The sequence below is a fragment of the Tupaia chinensis genome, unplaced genomic scaffold (assembly GCF_000334495.1).
Source record: "Tupaia chinensis unplaced genomic scaffold, TupChi_1.0 Scaffold000063_1, whole genome shotgun sequence".
Classification (NCBI taxonomy): domain Eukaryota; kingdom Metazoa; phylum Chordata; class Mammalia; order Scandentia; family Tupaiidae; genus Tupaia; species Tupaia belangeri.
In genome coordinates this window covers 3,102,338-3,114,985 of record NW_006159521.1, presented here as the reverse complement: position 1 = coordinate 3,114,985, position 12,648 = coordinate 3,102,338, and the positions used below count along the sequence as shown (strand labels likewise).

At 43.8% G+C, this 12,648-nt stretch overlaps 1 protein-coding gene across 1 annotated transcript in view; it reads left to right on the top strand.

Annotated features, from left to right (window-relative positions):
- The window catches only part of TLN2 (talin 2), a gene marked incomplete in the record, with an annotated part of 559,462 nt that overhangs the window by 307,156 nt on the left and 239,658 nt on the right, over window positions 1–12,648 (top strand). The window contains 5 exon segments of the mRNA XM_014593350.2: window positions 4,372–4,545; window positions 6,755–6,852; window positions 8,428–8,557; window positions 10,132–10,284; window positions 11,991–12,133. Of these exon segments, the coding sequence (XP_014448836.1) occupies window positions 4,410–4,545; window positions 6,755–6,852; window positions 8,428–8,557; window positions 10,132–10,284; window positions 11,991–12,133 (660 nt within the window).

Genomic DNA, 12,648 nt, shown 5'->3' with positions numbered 1-12,648 from the left:
CCCTACATATAAGGCATGGATTTACATACTTAAAACAAAAGTTCTCTGAAATAAACTGTTGGTCTTGTGTCATGCTTGAGAAAACAGAATCGTTAATAAAACAGAGAGCCAGGAGTAAGAAGACAAACTTTGAACCTTTTGGCCTTAGACTAGATCAGTATGCAGAGCTCTCTGAGAGTGACTGGTTTGGTTTTTGGGGGGGAGTGTGTGTGTGTGTGTGTGTGTGTGTGTGTGCGCGCAGTGTATTCTGATATTGACCCTTTTTGCAGTTGCTGCTTGTGGGTGATAAAATGTTGAGAGCAATACTTTCACAATGAATGTCTGGTGTTCTTCACTCTGTTGAACATCAACCCTAAACTATTGCTAAAACAGTTGCCTCCATTCCGTGGCCTCTGACATGAGATGTTAGGATGAGGAGACAAGGGCATCCCCTGAGATAGTCAGCCAAGCATTGGGAACCTGCAAGGAAGTTGCTTCTTGTTCTCTGAGGGGTGAGAGAAGGGAAGGAACAGTCCAGAAGTCCCAGGCATCGGTGGGCCTAGGATTGAGCCAGGGCCCTGGATTCCTAGCCCAGTTCCCTTTGCCTGAACCAAGATGTACCCCTACTCACCCCACCCCCCAATAGACCTAGGGAGCAGTAATGAGGGCCCTGCCCCCAAACATAGACCATGTTTGGTGTGGAAGGGCACTCAGCTGTCCTGGGACTGCCTCTTGGGTCATGCTAAGGTAGAAAAGTAAGTATGTAGATAAGGTCCTATGGTGTTTGCAGCAACCACATGATGTACATTTTGGGATGAAGAGTCTTAAAGCCTAAGTCAGAGCTCCTGCCTGTTCCTCTGCTCCCTTCCCAGAGGCCTGCCCAGGAGACAGTTCTGTATCTGCTGTGTCCACCCCTCAGCCCCACCTCCCTCTGCACCTGCTGCTCCAGCCGTCCTCTGGCAACATCCCTCCAAGACACCCCAACCGAGACCGCCAGTGGCCAGATGGTATTGTGTCTCCATCCCATCCTGCCTGTGTGTGATCAGCAGTTAGCACAGTTCAGTGCCTGAACCAAGATGTACCCCTACTCACCCCACCCCCCAAAGTTTCTCACTTTGGTTGTTGCTTTCTCCTGGACTCCGCCTTCCATCTCTTCTCCGTCCTCACCTGTCCCTAGGCCTCTCTGCCTGTTTCTTCTTCCTGTTTGAGAAAATGGTCTCAGGACTCAAGCCTCAGGTTTCTCCTTTCTCTCTCTACTCCCCAGGTGGTTTTGTTCCTCCTGCACAGGTTATCTGTCTTTAGCTTCATAGTCAACTTTGCTCCATCTCCCTACTGAATATGTCCCCAGGAAATCCACCCCAAATCTGTGTCTCCCCAAATCCATGTCTTAGCAGCCTTTTCTTCCATTCGTTCTTCTTCATGTCATATTTTCCCTGTTCCTCTCCTTCCTGTGTGCTTCCTAACTTCTTCTGTATTGCTCGTTGACTGGGCACCCCCAGGCACCTTGCTCTGTCACCAGGACTCCCCACTTTACCCAACTTCTTCTGTATTACTCATTGACTGGGCACCCTCAGGCACCTTGCTATGTCACCAGGACTCCCCACTTTACTCTGCTGCCCTGCTTGCCCTTTCTCGCTCTCCACTGTGTGTTTTTCTCCTTCCTTGGAGCTCTCGTATTAGGTTCTGTGGTTCCGTTCAGCTCTCAGGACCATGCCATGGCCCTGTCTTGGCCTTCAACTGAATTTCTCTGTGCATGGTTAGAGGGACCAGTCATTTGCTCTTCAGGAAGCCAAGTTTTAGCCTGGGAAGGGCAGTCTTGATGCAGTGGCACTTATAATCCTTTCCCCAGGGAATAGAAGAGATTAACCATCTCCTCCTCTGGTGTATCCCGTAAACAGTATCCATGCCAATGCTGAGTCCCATGGCCTTCCCTATTGACTTAGCACCAGCTTATGGACCTCAGAGGTTCAGTAAACCCTGCCCTTGTCACCAGCCCCAAAGGACAAACCAACTGGTGGAGTAGTCTGCATCACAGTAAATTTGTGCTTCTAACTCCAGAATTTACATTTTATTTCCCCAAATTGGGGAGTTAGTTGATTGGATATGAAAAGTAGGATGGGTTGAACCTTTATCAATGGCTTTGAAATTCCATAATGTTGCAGGTAGAAATGATCGGGTTCTTTGTGCTCCTCCTCCATGTTAGACACCTAGTCATTGCGCAGAATTTAGTAAATTACTTCTGTTTGGGGCAGCTTCCCAGTGAACACAGCTGCTATTTGTTGACCAGTGCACCTTGACATTTTGCAAACAAAAATATTCTCACATTGCACGAAGTTGGTTCAGAATGAAAGCAGAATTCAGAATGACTTTACAGTTGGACAACCTAATGGTCACATCGTGAAACTGTGGTGAACTCTGCCCATGGATGCCAGATCATTGGTTTAACATCACCCTTTGCGCCAAGTCACCAGTTGCCTGTTCTTGGGAAGCCCTCAGTCAGCCCTGCTAAGAGGCCTAGGCCCTGGCCACACCCCTGCCATCTTTGGGCTGGACAGCCTATTGGCTGGCTTTCTATGGCCATACTCCTTGCTTTTACCTGAAAGACACTAAAGGGAGTGGGGATCTAGGTTTACTCCTTGCGGGTTCTCTAATAAAAGATAACAAGGAGTGTGATCTTGAAGTTCCCTGTGCTGCTCTAAGATTTTGTTAGCCAATCACTATAAAAGATACCTTTTGTTTTGTGTTTCAATTTCCTATAGGGTGTGTGACTTGCTGGAAAGAGAGAAAGAAAGAGAGAGAAAGAGAGCATCTCCTGGGGGGAGGGCCATACCACAATCCCATCTATACCATTCTTCTAGAAGGATTTGGGACACACATGAACATGTAGCCAGCATGTTTTTTAAGCCACTGGGTCTGGGACTCAAACCGCAAAGGTGGCCATTGATGGATCCAGCTGCCTTAGCCACCACACCACTGGCTAGCCCAGGCCTTGTTTTCTTTGTCAGAATGACAGCCTGTTAAGCCTGTGCTGGTTCATTAGGTTCGAGGAAGAAGTATTTGTGATAAAAACTCCTTTCTGGGGACTAGCAGGTAGCGTGGTGGCTAAGGCACAGGACTTCCACATGGCCAACTGCAGCTGGAGTCCTGGACCTGGTGGCTTAAAAATCACTCTGGACATGTGTGTATACGTGCCGAAATCCCAGGAGGAGAATGGTGGAGAAGGGATTGTGGTGCACCCATCTTCCCCGGGGGATGATTTCTCACTTTGTCTCTTACTGGCTCTCTCTGGTAAGTGCATGAGCCTTATGGCAAAAAAAACCTAAAACAAAACAAAACAAAAACTTTTCTGCCCCTGTCTTGTGCCCAGAACACACATCTGATAGAGGCTGGCTTGTGTAGAGGGTTAGAGGGAAGGGTGGTGAGTAAATGTCTGGCCACGGAATAAAACAAATACTAGAAATAAAACATGAACCACTAACTGAAAGGAAATGAATCTAATTCTTGGCCTTAGATTTTGAAAAGGAGACATTAATGACATAATTCAAACTCAGCCTAAATCTGTATTTTTTCCAAAGCCATTGGACTAGACAGGAAGCAAAATATCCCAATAGTTTGTCTGAATAAAATCAGAATAGAATTGGCATTTTATTCATTTCGAAATGCTGAACTAGTGCTGTGGTCTTTCACACTCAGTGTTCAAGACCAGTGTCTCTGGCCTTGTCAGTGATGTTTGTGGATTGCCCTGATGTTGATCTTGCCTTGGGATTCTGTTTTTATGAATAACACAGGGCTGATGTCATTATAGCCACTTTATTTGTGGAGAAATTCCACTGAGTAGTCAAAGTGACTTGTTCAGATGGACGCAGGCTCCTGGCGACAGGGCTGGGCCTGGAAGCCGGGTCTTCTGGTAGGTGGAGTGTAGAGCTCTTTAGCCACGAGGAGCACCTGAGACGACATCGTGATTCTTCCCTATCCCCAGTAGCTGGTGGAGAGGCTCCCAGGGGCCAACACTATTTGCAAAAGCATCTCAAGAGCCATCCATGGATGCCCCAGACTCTCTCCTTCTTACCTTCCTTAAAGACATTAATCTGGGCCATTCCACTCCCAAGAAGCTCCTTTGGAAAACCCCAAGCAGGGAAGGTTATGAGGAAGGAGACTTGGTGAACATCCGTACTTCCTCCTTCCTCAGGGATTCTACTTACCACCCATTGTCATCTTACTATGAATGTTTTGAAATTAAATTTTAGAATTTATTTTATAGCTAAAATGACCTCTTCAATTGCTGTCGTATTCTGATTTTTAAAGCTTGATTTCAGTAGCCAATGTTTTATTTTTTTCCCCAAGACACTTACTTATCATGACCATTGGGGGTTTTCTCTCTGTATTTTCCAGACATTCTAAGTGAGACACTCTTCAGATCATCTATAAAAATGGTGGCCCTATCCTTAAAGATTTGTGTCCGCCACTGCAATGTGGTGAAGACCATGCAGTTTGAACCGTCTACGGCTGTGTATGATGCATGTCGAGTCATTCGGGAACGGGTACCAGAGGCACAGACTGGCCAAGGTAGGTCATCAGTTACTTGGTGGCTTCCTCAGCTGTGTCTGTAGGTTCTTCACTGTGCAGCTAAGGAGTGGAGGCTCTGAGTGCTACACAAGTCTGTAGAATGTGGGCTTCAACTGAAATCTCTCTTAGCCCTGACACTAGTCGCTTCCTGTGAATGAGACTTTTCTTGACCATGCCTATCGCTGAGTCATCTCCTCGTCACACCCTGCTCCTTGACCCTCCCATACATCGATATTTGTGCTGTGGCAGCGAGCAGGTGGTGTCGTGGTTATGTCACTGGACTCCCACAAGGCCGACCACAGTTAGAATCCTGGACCTGAGGGCTTGAAAATCACGCCGGACACATGTGTGTGTGCCCCCAAGATGCCAGGAGGAGAATGAAGGAGAAGGGATTGTGGCTTGGCCACCCACCCCCCTGGGGAGTGATTTCTCACTTTCCCTCTTACTGTCTTCCATCTTTCTCTTTCTGGCAAGTGCACATGCCCAATGGCAAAATCTTTAAAAAAAAAAATTGTGCTGTGTGGCTTACAAATCACTTTGTGATATGCTATCTCATTTATTTAATAAAGTACAAATGGAAATGCCCTAACAATGATTGGTTCTATATATCCTGAATCCTGTTGTCTACCGCCATCAAAACCCAGGGCAAGTCTTATATTTCAAGTGTTTTGAAGGGACTTTATTAATGTTACATCAGGGGACCAGCAGTTAGCGTAATGGCTATGTCACTGGACTCCCATACAGTCAACTGTGGTTCGAGTCCCAGACCCAATGGCTTAAACTTACGTCGGGTGTGTGCCCAAGATCCTGAGAGGAGAATGGAGAAGAAGGGATTGCGGCGTGACCATCCCCCCTGGGGGGTGATTTCTCGCTTTCCATCTCTCTCTCTGTGTCTTTTTGGAGAGTGCACACGCCCTATAGCAAAAACCTCTCAAAACAATAAAAATTAAAAAAAAAATAAATGTTACCTCAGAGCCTAAAAAAAAAAAAAAAGTGTGATTTTTTTTTTTTTTTGGTGTTTAGCTAAACCTATTAATCTGAGTTTAAACAAAAACCATTTATACCATTATAGTTTCTCTTTCTTTTGTTTTCTCTCTTTCTTCCCTTTATTGTTTATTTTGCTGAGAGTTGAGAAATCAGGATCACTCCCAAATGGATAAGCTTTAGTGTGAAAGTGGGACAAAACTTACATTAAAAATTGAAAGAATAAAAAAAGCATCAAGAATAATTATAAGTAGGAATGGGTTATGTTAAAAAGATCTGCTTTTCTTAAAACTCTTCTGCTCTTTTGTTTTAAAGGCATTATTTGCATTATTCAAAATACAGTGTTATTCTGGGTTACTCAGAAATAAAAAGGAAGTCTGCTTACCTCTCCAAGCCTAACACCAAGGTTTGGTTGTCTGGTCATTTCCAGTGCCTTTACTTTATGTTTCTTTGTTCAGATTTTTTTCTTTTTAGGCTGGATTGCTTTATAGGTCTGGTGAAGAAGATATAAACCTCTGAGGATCTTGAGGTGGTTTTTCTGAGAATCAGCAGGCACTCTGCTCCTTCTGGGTCTCTGAGGCTTCCTTGAATTGCACTGAGGAAGAGAAAAACCTTAGGATATGAAACAATAATGGTCCCTATTGTCCCCTACTGCCTGGACCTCCTCCTAGGTTAGGTGAAGGGGATGCTGTAGAGTTCACTTTGGAGGTAGAGGCTCCTTTTCATAAAGAGCTCTTACCTGTCTTTAGAGCACTGTGTTGGGATGATGGAAGGATTTCTCAAGGGGTAAGGGCTCCTTCCATCTGCCTTGGCCTCAGCAGCCCAGGGCTTAGGCAGTCATCGCCTTAGTTTCTCCATGACTGTCTTGTCATTCTCCATGAATTCTTGGCCTGGTTTTTATAGCACAGGATAGAGGACAAAGTCAAATTCAATTAGAAATAAATTTGGATTGCTTTGTTCTCGGTGTTGCCCTGCATTTTGGACACAACTGCAGCCCAACAGGTTTAAGCAACATAAACAGTGTTTGGGGGTATTGCTTCTGCAGCTTAATCTCACCCCTCCTGACCTGCTCCCAGTGGCCGCTTGTGTGGTCAAAACGAAACCTTTCCCTCGGGTGAAGGAGAACACTCACGTCTTTGCCTAGTCAGCAGGCACAGGGCCTGGGAGGTCAGAGATGGCTTCCTCACCACTTGGTCTTCTATTTTTCTTTCTGTTTATATTCCAGCTTCTGACTATGGTCTATTTCTTTCGGATGAAGACCCCAGGAAAGGGATTTGGCTGGAAGCGGGCAGAACACTGGATTACTACATGTTGCGAAATGGGGTATGCTGCTGACCCCGTTTTTGTTTCCTTCTCACCTTGTCGCTGGGCCTTCGTAAAAGCTGATTTTATTGTGCTATTTTGATTCAAGGGCACCTTAGTAATGGTTGATGTAAAGTACATTATGAGGGTTGACCAGGATGTCATAGAAAATGTCTGCAATCTAAACTCTTGAAATTCTTAAGGGCTTGAGATAGTTTGGGGTTAGTATTTCAAGCAGCTTCTACATGCTATTGTTGAACTGGATAGTTGTGAGATAAGATAAAGCATCTTCCTGTAAATATGGGAAGGGAATGAAAGTAAGGACCAATGAGAGAGAAAATCAAATAGAATGCTAAAAGTGGTCAGGGACTGTATATTAGTGGGTTGTTTTTTGAAAAAGAGACTTCAAATTAAAGCCATGAGCTTAAGGAAGATCAGTAATGGTAACAACAATGGTTGTGTTATGGAAATGAGGAGAGGGAATGATTAGAAAACATACTAAACATGCTGTCTAGCCCAATCTCAAGATAGTGAGTTTTTGGTATATAAGATGGAGTGGGCCCATCAGAGTGGCCAGTATTCCATAATGCAAGAAAGAAATGAGGTGTATATCATTCTGGGTGAAGTATCTTCACAATCTGAATGATGTATAGCGATTTAATGTATGAATAATAATAAAAATAAATAAAAAGAAGAAATATGTGATGTTAATTAATTCCTCCCCCCAAATAGTTGGGGTTTTGTTTGTTTGTTTGTTTGTTTTAGTGCAGTAAAAAACATGACCCACCACAGGGTTTGAGTTCCAGACCTGGTGGCTTGAGAAACACATCAGGTGCATGTGCGTACGTGCCCAAAATCCTGAAGGAAGGGAAAGCTAGACAGTAAGGGCTGTGGTGAGGTGATGCCTCATGATGGGTGCTATCTCCATCTCCTGCTCTTCGGTCTGTTTCTGGAGAGCACATACATCCTTAGGAAAACATTTCTTTAAAATGGGACTTTCAAACTGTTACCCCTCTTTGGTTTTGTCATTACCGTATTTCCCTGTACTCTCGTGGAAACTTCTACTATTGTGGAAAATTAGGGGAATATGATTTACATCTTTCATTATATCTGTAATATATAGGGAAAAGTTAAAATTAAAAAAATAAATTTAGAAAACAAATTATTTTATATAGCTAGGATAATAAAACTTGCTATGACAGTGTAAACGACCGTGGGAGATACACAGCACTGTGTTATTAAAAGGCAAGAAAGTGTTTCCCTCTGCCAGGTCTCCTTAGAGCAGGTCATTTCAGCCTTTTGATTGGACACGTGCCACTTCTGTTTCATAGAGACTGTGAGCAATAGGTATTACTTCTTTGGGTGCAATTTGACTACTCGATTTTACAGAAATCTTTACAGACATCATTATTTAGCGCCAGAGATTCTGTCATAGTCATGGCAACAAGCCTGTGAAATCTTAGGAAGGTTTTCAAAGACAGTTTAGAAGAAAGGAAATCAGAGTCTGCTAGAGATTCGTCTTTAAAAGAAAAGTGTCCAGGTTTGTTGTCTGTTTTCCCACTCAGTGTGAAGCTGTGTGTGTGGTTTGTGCTCTAGGATATTTTGGAATACAAAAAGAAACAAAGACCTCAGAAAATCCGGATGTTGGACGGTTCTGTGAAAACAGTGATGGTGGACGACTCTAAGACCGTGGGGGAACTCCTGGTTACTATTTGCAGCCGGATAGGTGAGTGTGCACATGCTTCAGGTTCATCCTGGGCTGCGTTTTTAGTTTCGCGCCTCTTTTTCTTTCCACTCCTATTTGGTGTCTAGGCATTTTGGGTTGTGTCTTCACATCTCACTGCCCAGTCCCCAGTGAGCACGCTCACCCTCCTGATATGCCCATCTACTAACCGGTGCAGGCTGAGCATTCCCGATCTGAAAATCTGAACTTGGAACTGCTTCAAAATCTGAAATTTTTTGAGCATGGAACCCTGACCTCATGTGCCTGATCACAATCCAAACACTACAAACAGGCCAGCTGGTAGTGTGGTGGGTAAGGTGGCTGGATCCCATGTGGCTGTCTAGGCAGCTTGAGTCCTATACCTAGTAGCTTAAAAAACATGCTAGGTGTGTGTACATGCATGCCCAGAATCTCAAAAATAGGGAGAAGGGATCGTAGCATGGCCATGCAGGGGGTGACTTGTCCCTTCCTTCTCTTCTCTGTCTCTCTCTGTTGAGTGTACATGCTCTGGCAAATTTTAAAAAAAAGCAAAAAACATTATAATGTGTATGAAATTATCTTCACGCTATGCATACAAGGTAGATGTACACGAAATATAAATAAATTTCATATTTAGACTTGGGTGCTCCCCCTGTGATATCTCATTATGGACAAGGACATATTCCCAAATCTGGAAGTATCCAAATCCAAACACTTCTGATCCCAAGCATTTCAGATAAAGGATTGTCAGCCTGTATTGTAAGCATGGAACTTCTCACTAAGTCACGATTGAGAGCGTTGACTTCCCTTTTAAAAACAAAAGGAGTTTTCAAATCGAAAGTAATGTTTTTAAAATTAGGTACTTCAGTCTCTCACTCATTGCTGCCGTTCTCTGTAAATATCATTGATGTCCAATGTTTCCTTAAATATTCATAGTGACATAGTATATGACTGTTTGATTGCTTTTCTTCTACTAGTTTCTAGCAGGCTAGTATTAAGCTCCACAGAGAACAAATCTGCCTCCTTTCTACTTGAAGCCCTTAGATGTTTGAAGAAAGTATCCTTGCCTATTTCAGTGTTCTCCCCATGCAGAGGAAGCCCAGTTCCTTCAGACACTTCTTTTTTTTCCTTAATAATTATTTATTTAATCATGTATTTATTTTAATTTGACCAGAGAGGGAGAGAAAGAGAGAGAGAGAGAGAGAGAAAGTGAGAAAGCAAGCCACCAGGTCTGGGACTCGAACTGTGGTTGGCCATGTGGGAGTATCCAGTGCTTTAACCACCACACCACCTGCTGACCCCCCCTTCATACACTTCTTATTTGGCATTGTCTTTGTCTCATGATCCTACTAGACTCCTGCTTCTCAATAATTAGACAAGAGAAGTGAACATGCCATTTAGAATTGACATTAATAGCCAAAGATTGATCATTTTAGCCAGAGTCGTTAGCTATGGTGGCCTCCCTGACCCCCGCCTTAGGAGGAGGATCTCTTTCTGTCTTTTGCCTCCATCGACTCCTTGGAATATTGCAGACCTTAGGCTGCAAGAGGTGACAGCAGTTTAATCATCTAGAATTACAACCTAATTTCTATTGTTAGGGATAACAAATTATGAAGAATACTCTTTAATCCAAGAAACTATTGAAGAAAAGAAAGAGGAAGGGACGGGTACACTAAAAAAAGACAGGACGCTGTTACGAGACGAGAAGAAAATGGAGAAGTTGAAGGCCAAGCTTCATACGGATGATGACTGTAAGTGCTGGGGAAGGAAGCGTGATTCAGGCACAGGGGTTGGCCAGCCCTCACCCCCAACCTGTCACCCGTATGACCCAGGCCAGGTTTTTTCTGTTCAAAATCTTTAAATGTTTTGGTTTGTGTCACAAAAAGATAGTCTTAAGGAAATCAAAGTAACTTGAAAAAAAATTAATCTCTTAAATCAGGTATGTAAGTTGTGTTCACAATTTCTCCATGATCTTTGAAATTTTCTATTAGTTTGAACTGGAATCCTAATAAGGTTATGCCTTTGTGGATGATATACCACTTAATTGTTTTTACTAAATAGGTTCTTGGTCTTTCTCTTTTATTCCTCTGCAATTTTTATTTGTTCATGTGCGTATGTGTGTGTGAAGAAAACAGATTATTAGTTGTAGAGCCGTTTCTACACTGTGGATTTGTTGGATTGCCTACTTACAGTGTCCTTTAATGTGTTCTCCTGTCTCTTAATTCTTCAGATCTAGAGGATTGCTTAGATTCAAGTATATGTGTCCTCATGTGTGTTTTAAGACTCCTCCTTTGCTGGTATGTTCTTCTATCAGGAAGTGGTGTCTTGTTTTTTCTGAGCGATGTTAACAGCCATCAATGGCCATTGCCTAGATCTATAATTTCCTTACAGCTTAAAAATGACCGTATAATTACATCATAGGAAAGTCATTTTCTTTGGCCACACAGTTAATATATGGGAAAGCCAGCACGTAAGCCCATATGTCCCTAAAGCCCAGACCATGTGCACTTTGCTGCCCGACCTTGCAGTAAGAGGATCTTCATCATCACACAGCCCTCTTAGACCTTCCCAGCCCCATCGTTCTTGGTCATGGTACTGCATTAAAATGACATCATCACTGTCATTGTGTTTATTGACCTTCAGTGGGACCGTCATTTCCTCTGACTCTGTCTGTGTTCTTTTTCCTTTCTGCCTCATTTGATTTCCAGTTACATAACTCCTTTCCAGGATACTTTGGCAGACATGGCCTGAGAGTTTATATGTGCATGATACCCTCCCAAGCACCGTGGGAGATGAGACTATGGCTAACGTTGCCTGTCATCTACTGAGGCCGGTAGTATATACTGAGCACTGTGTGTGTGAAGCCCAGGGGAGAGCATAGGAGTAAGAACTGTGGAAGGTGTAGAGGGACGCGACTGATTCCCAGGGTCCTAGACGTGAGGACAGGGTTCTCAGAATGACTGAGTCAGCTGGCCCATGGGCAGGGTTTTGTCATCACATCCTAAGAGTTTGTTTCCTCCCCATCTCCTCCATATTCATGCTTTCATCTTTTCTTCTTGAGGTTAGAGGTAACTCGTTATGCTCAGTCCCTCTAAATTCCCTCACTTGATAAAACAGCAGTATCTACTCTTGATTTAAGGGAACTTTCTACCTTGGTTTCTTAACACAAAATACTGATTTTCTTATTTCTTTGCCTCCTCCCGCCCCAGGTGAAGGGGCTTATCATTGCAGTGCTGTAGCTAATTTTAGGAAGAACTGGGAATTTTTCTCCCTCCTTTCCATTTCAGCCAGTCATATGGTAGATGTGAAAGTATTTTGCAAAGTTAAAATGCACAGTTTTGAGCTACTGAATATAAGCATGATACAAACCTGCATATGTGCCACATTGCTGTTTTGGTAAATCCCTTTCATTAAGAGGGAAAGTAAACGCAGTCCTTTCATCTGTCTTGTGTTGCAGTAAATTGGCTGGATCACAGCCGAACGTTCAGAGAACAAGGAGTAGACGAGAACGAGACGTTGCTGCTCAGACGGAAGTTCTTTTACTCTGATCAGAATGTAGATTCCAGAGACCCTGTGCAGCTGAACTTGCTTTATGTGCAGGTACAGTATCTCCTGAGGTTGGTGAGGCTCCAGGAGGCTCTCCGGGAGCAGGAACTCAGCTTTGTCTTTCGTCACCTTTAGAGTGTCCAGCTCCTAGGCCCCTCATGTGTGTCAGGCCATGGTGCAGGTTGATACTCCTGGTGGCCAGCACTGTCCCTGTTACCCGACTCTGATAGAGAGCTGATTCACCATGTCCAGTGCACCGAAGTGTTCTAGCTAATATCTTAAAATATAAAAGAATAGCGGCCAGCAGATGGTGTAGTGGTGAATGCACTGGATTCTCACGTGGTTGGCCGCAGTTTGAGTCCCAGACCTGGCAGCTCGAAAATTATGCTGGAAGTTTGTACATGCCTGCATGAAATCCCAGGAGGAGAATGGAGAAGGGATTGCAGTGTGGCCACACTCCTCTCCCACCCCCGGGATGATTTCTCACTTCCCCCCTCTCTCTCTCTCCCTCTTCCCCTCTCTTTCTCTGGCAAGCACATACACTCTATGACAAAAACTTAAAAAAAAAA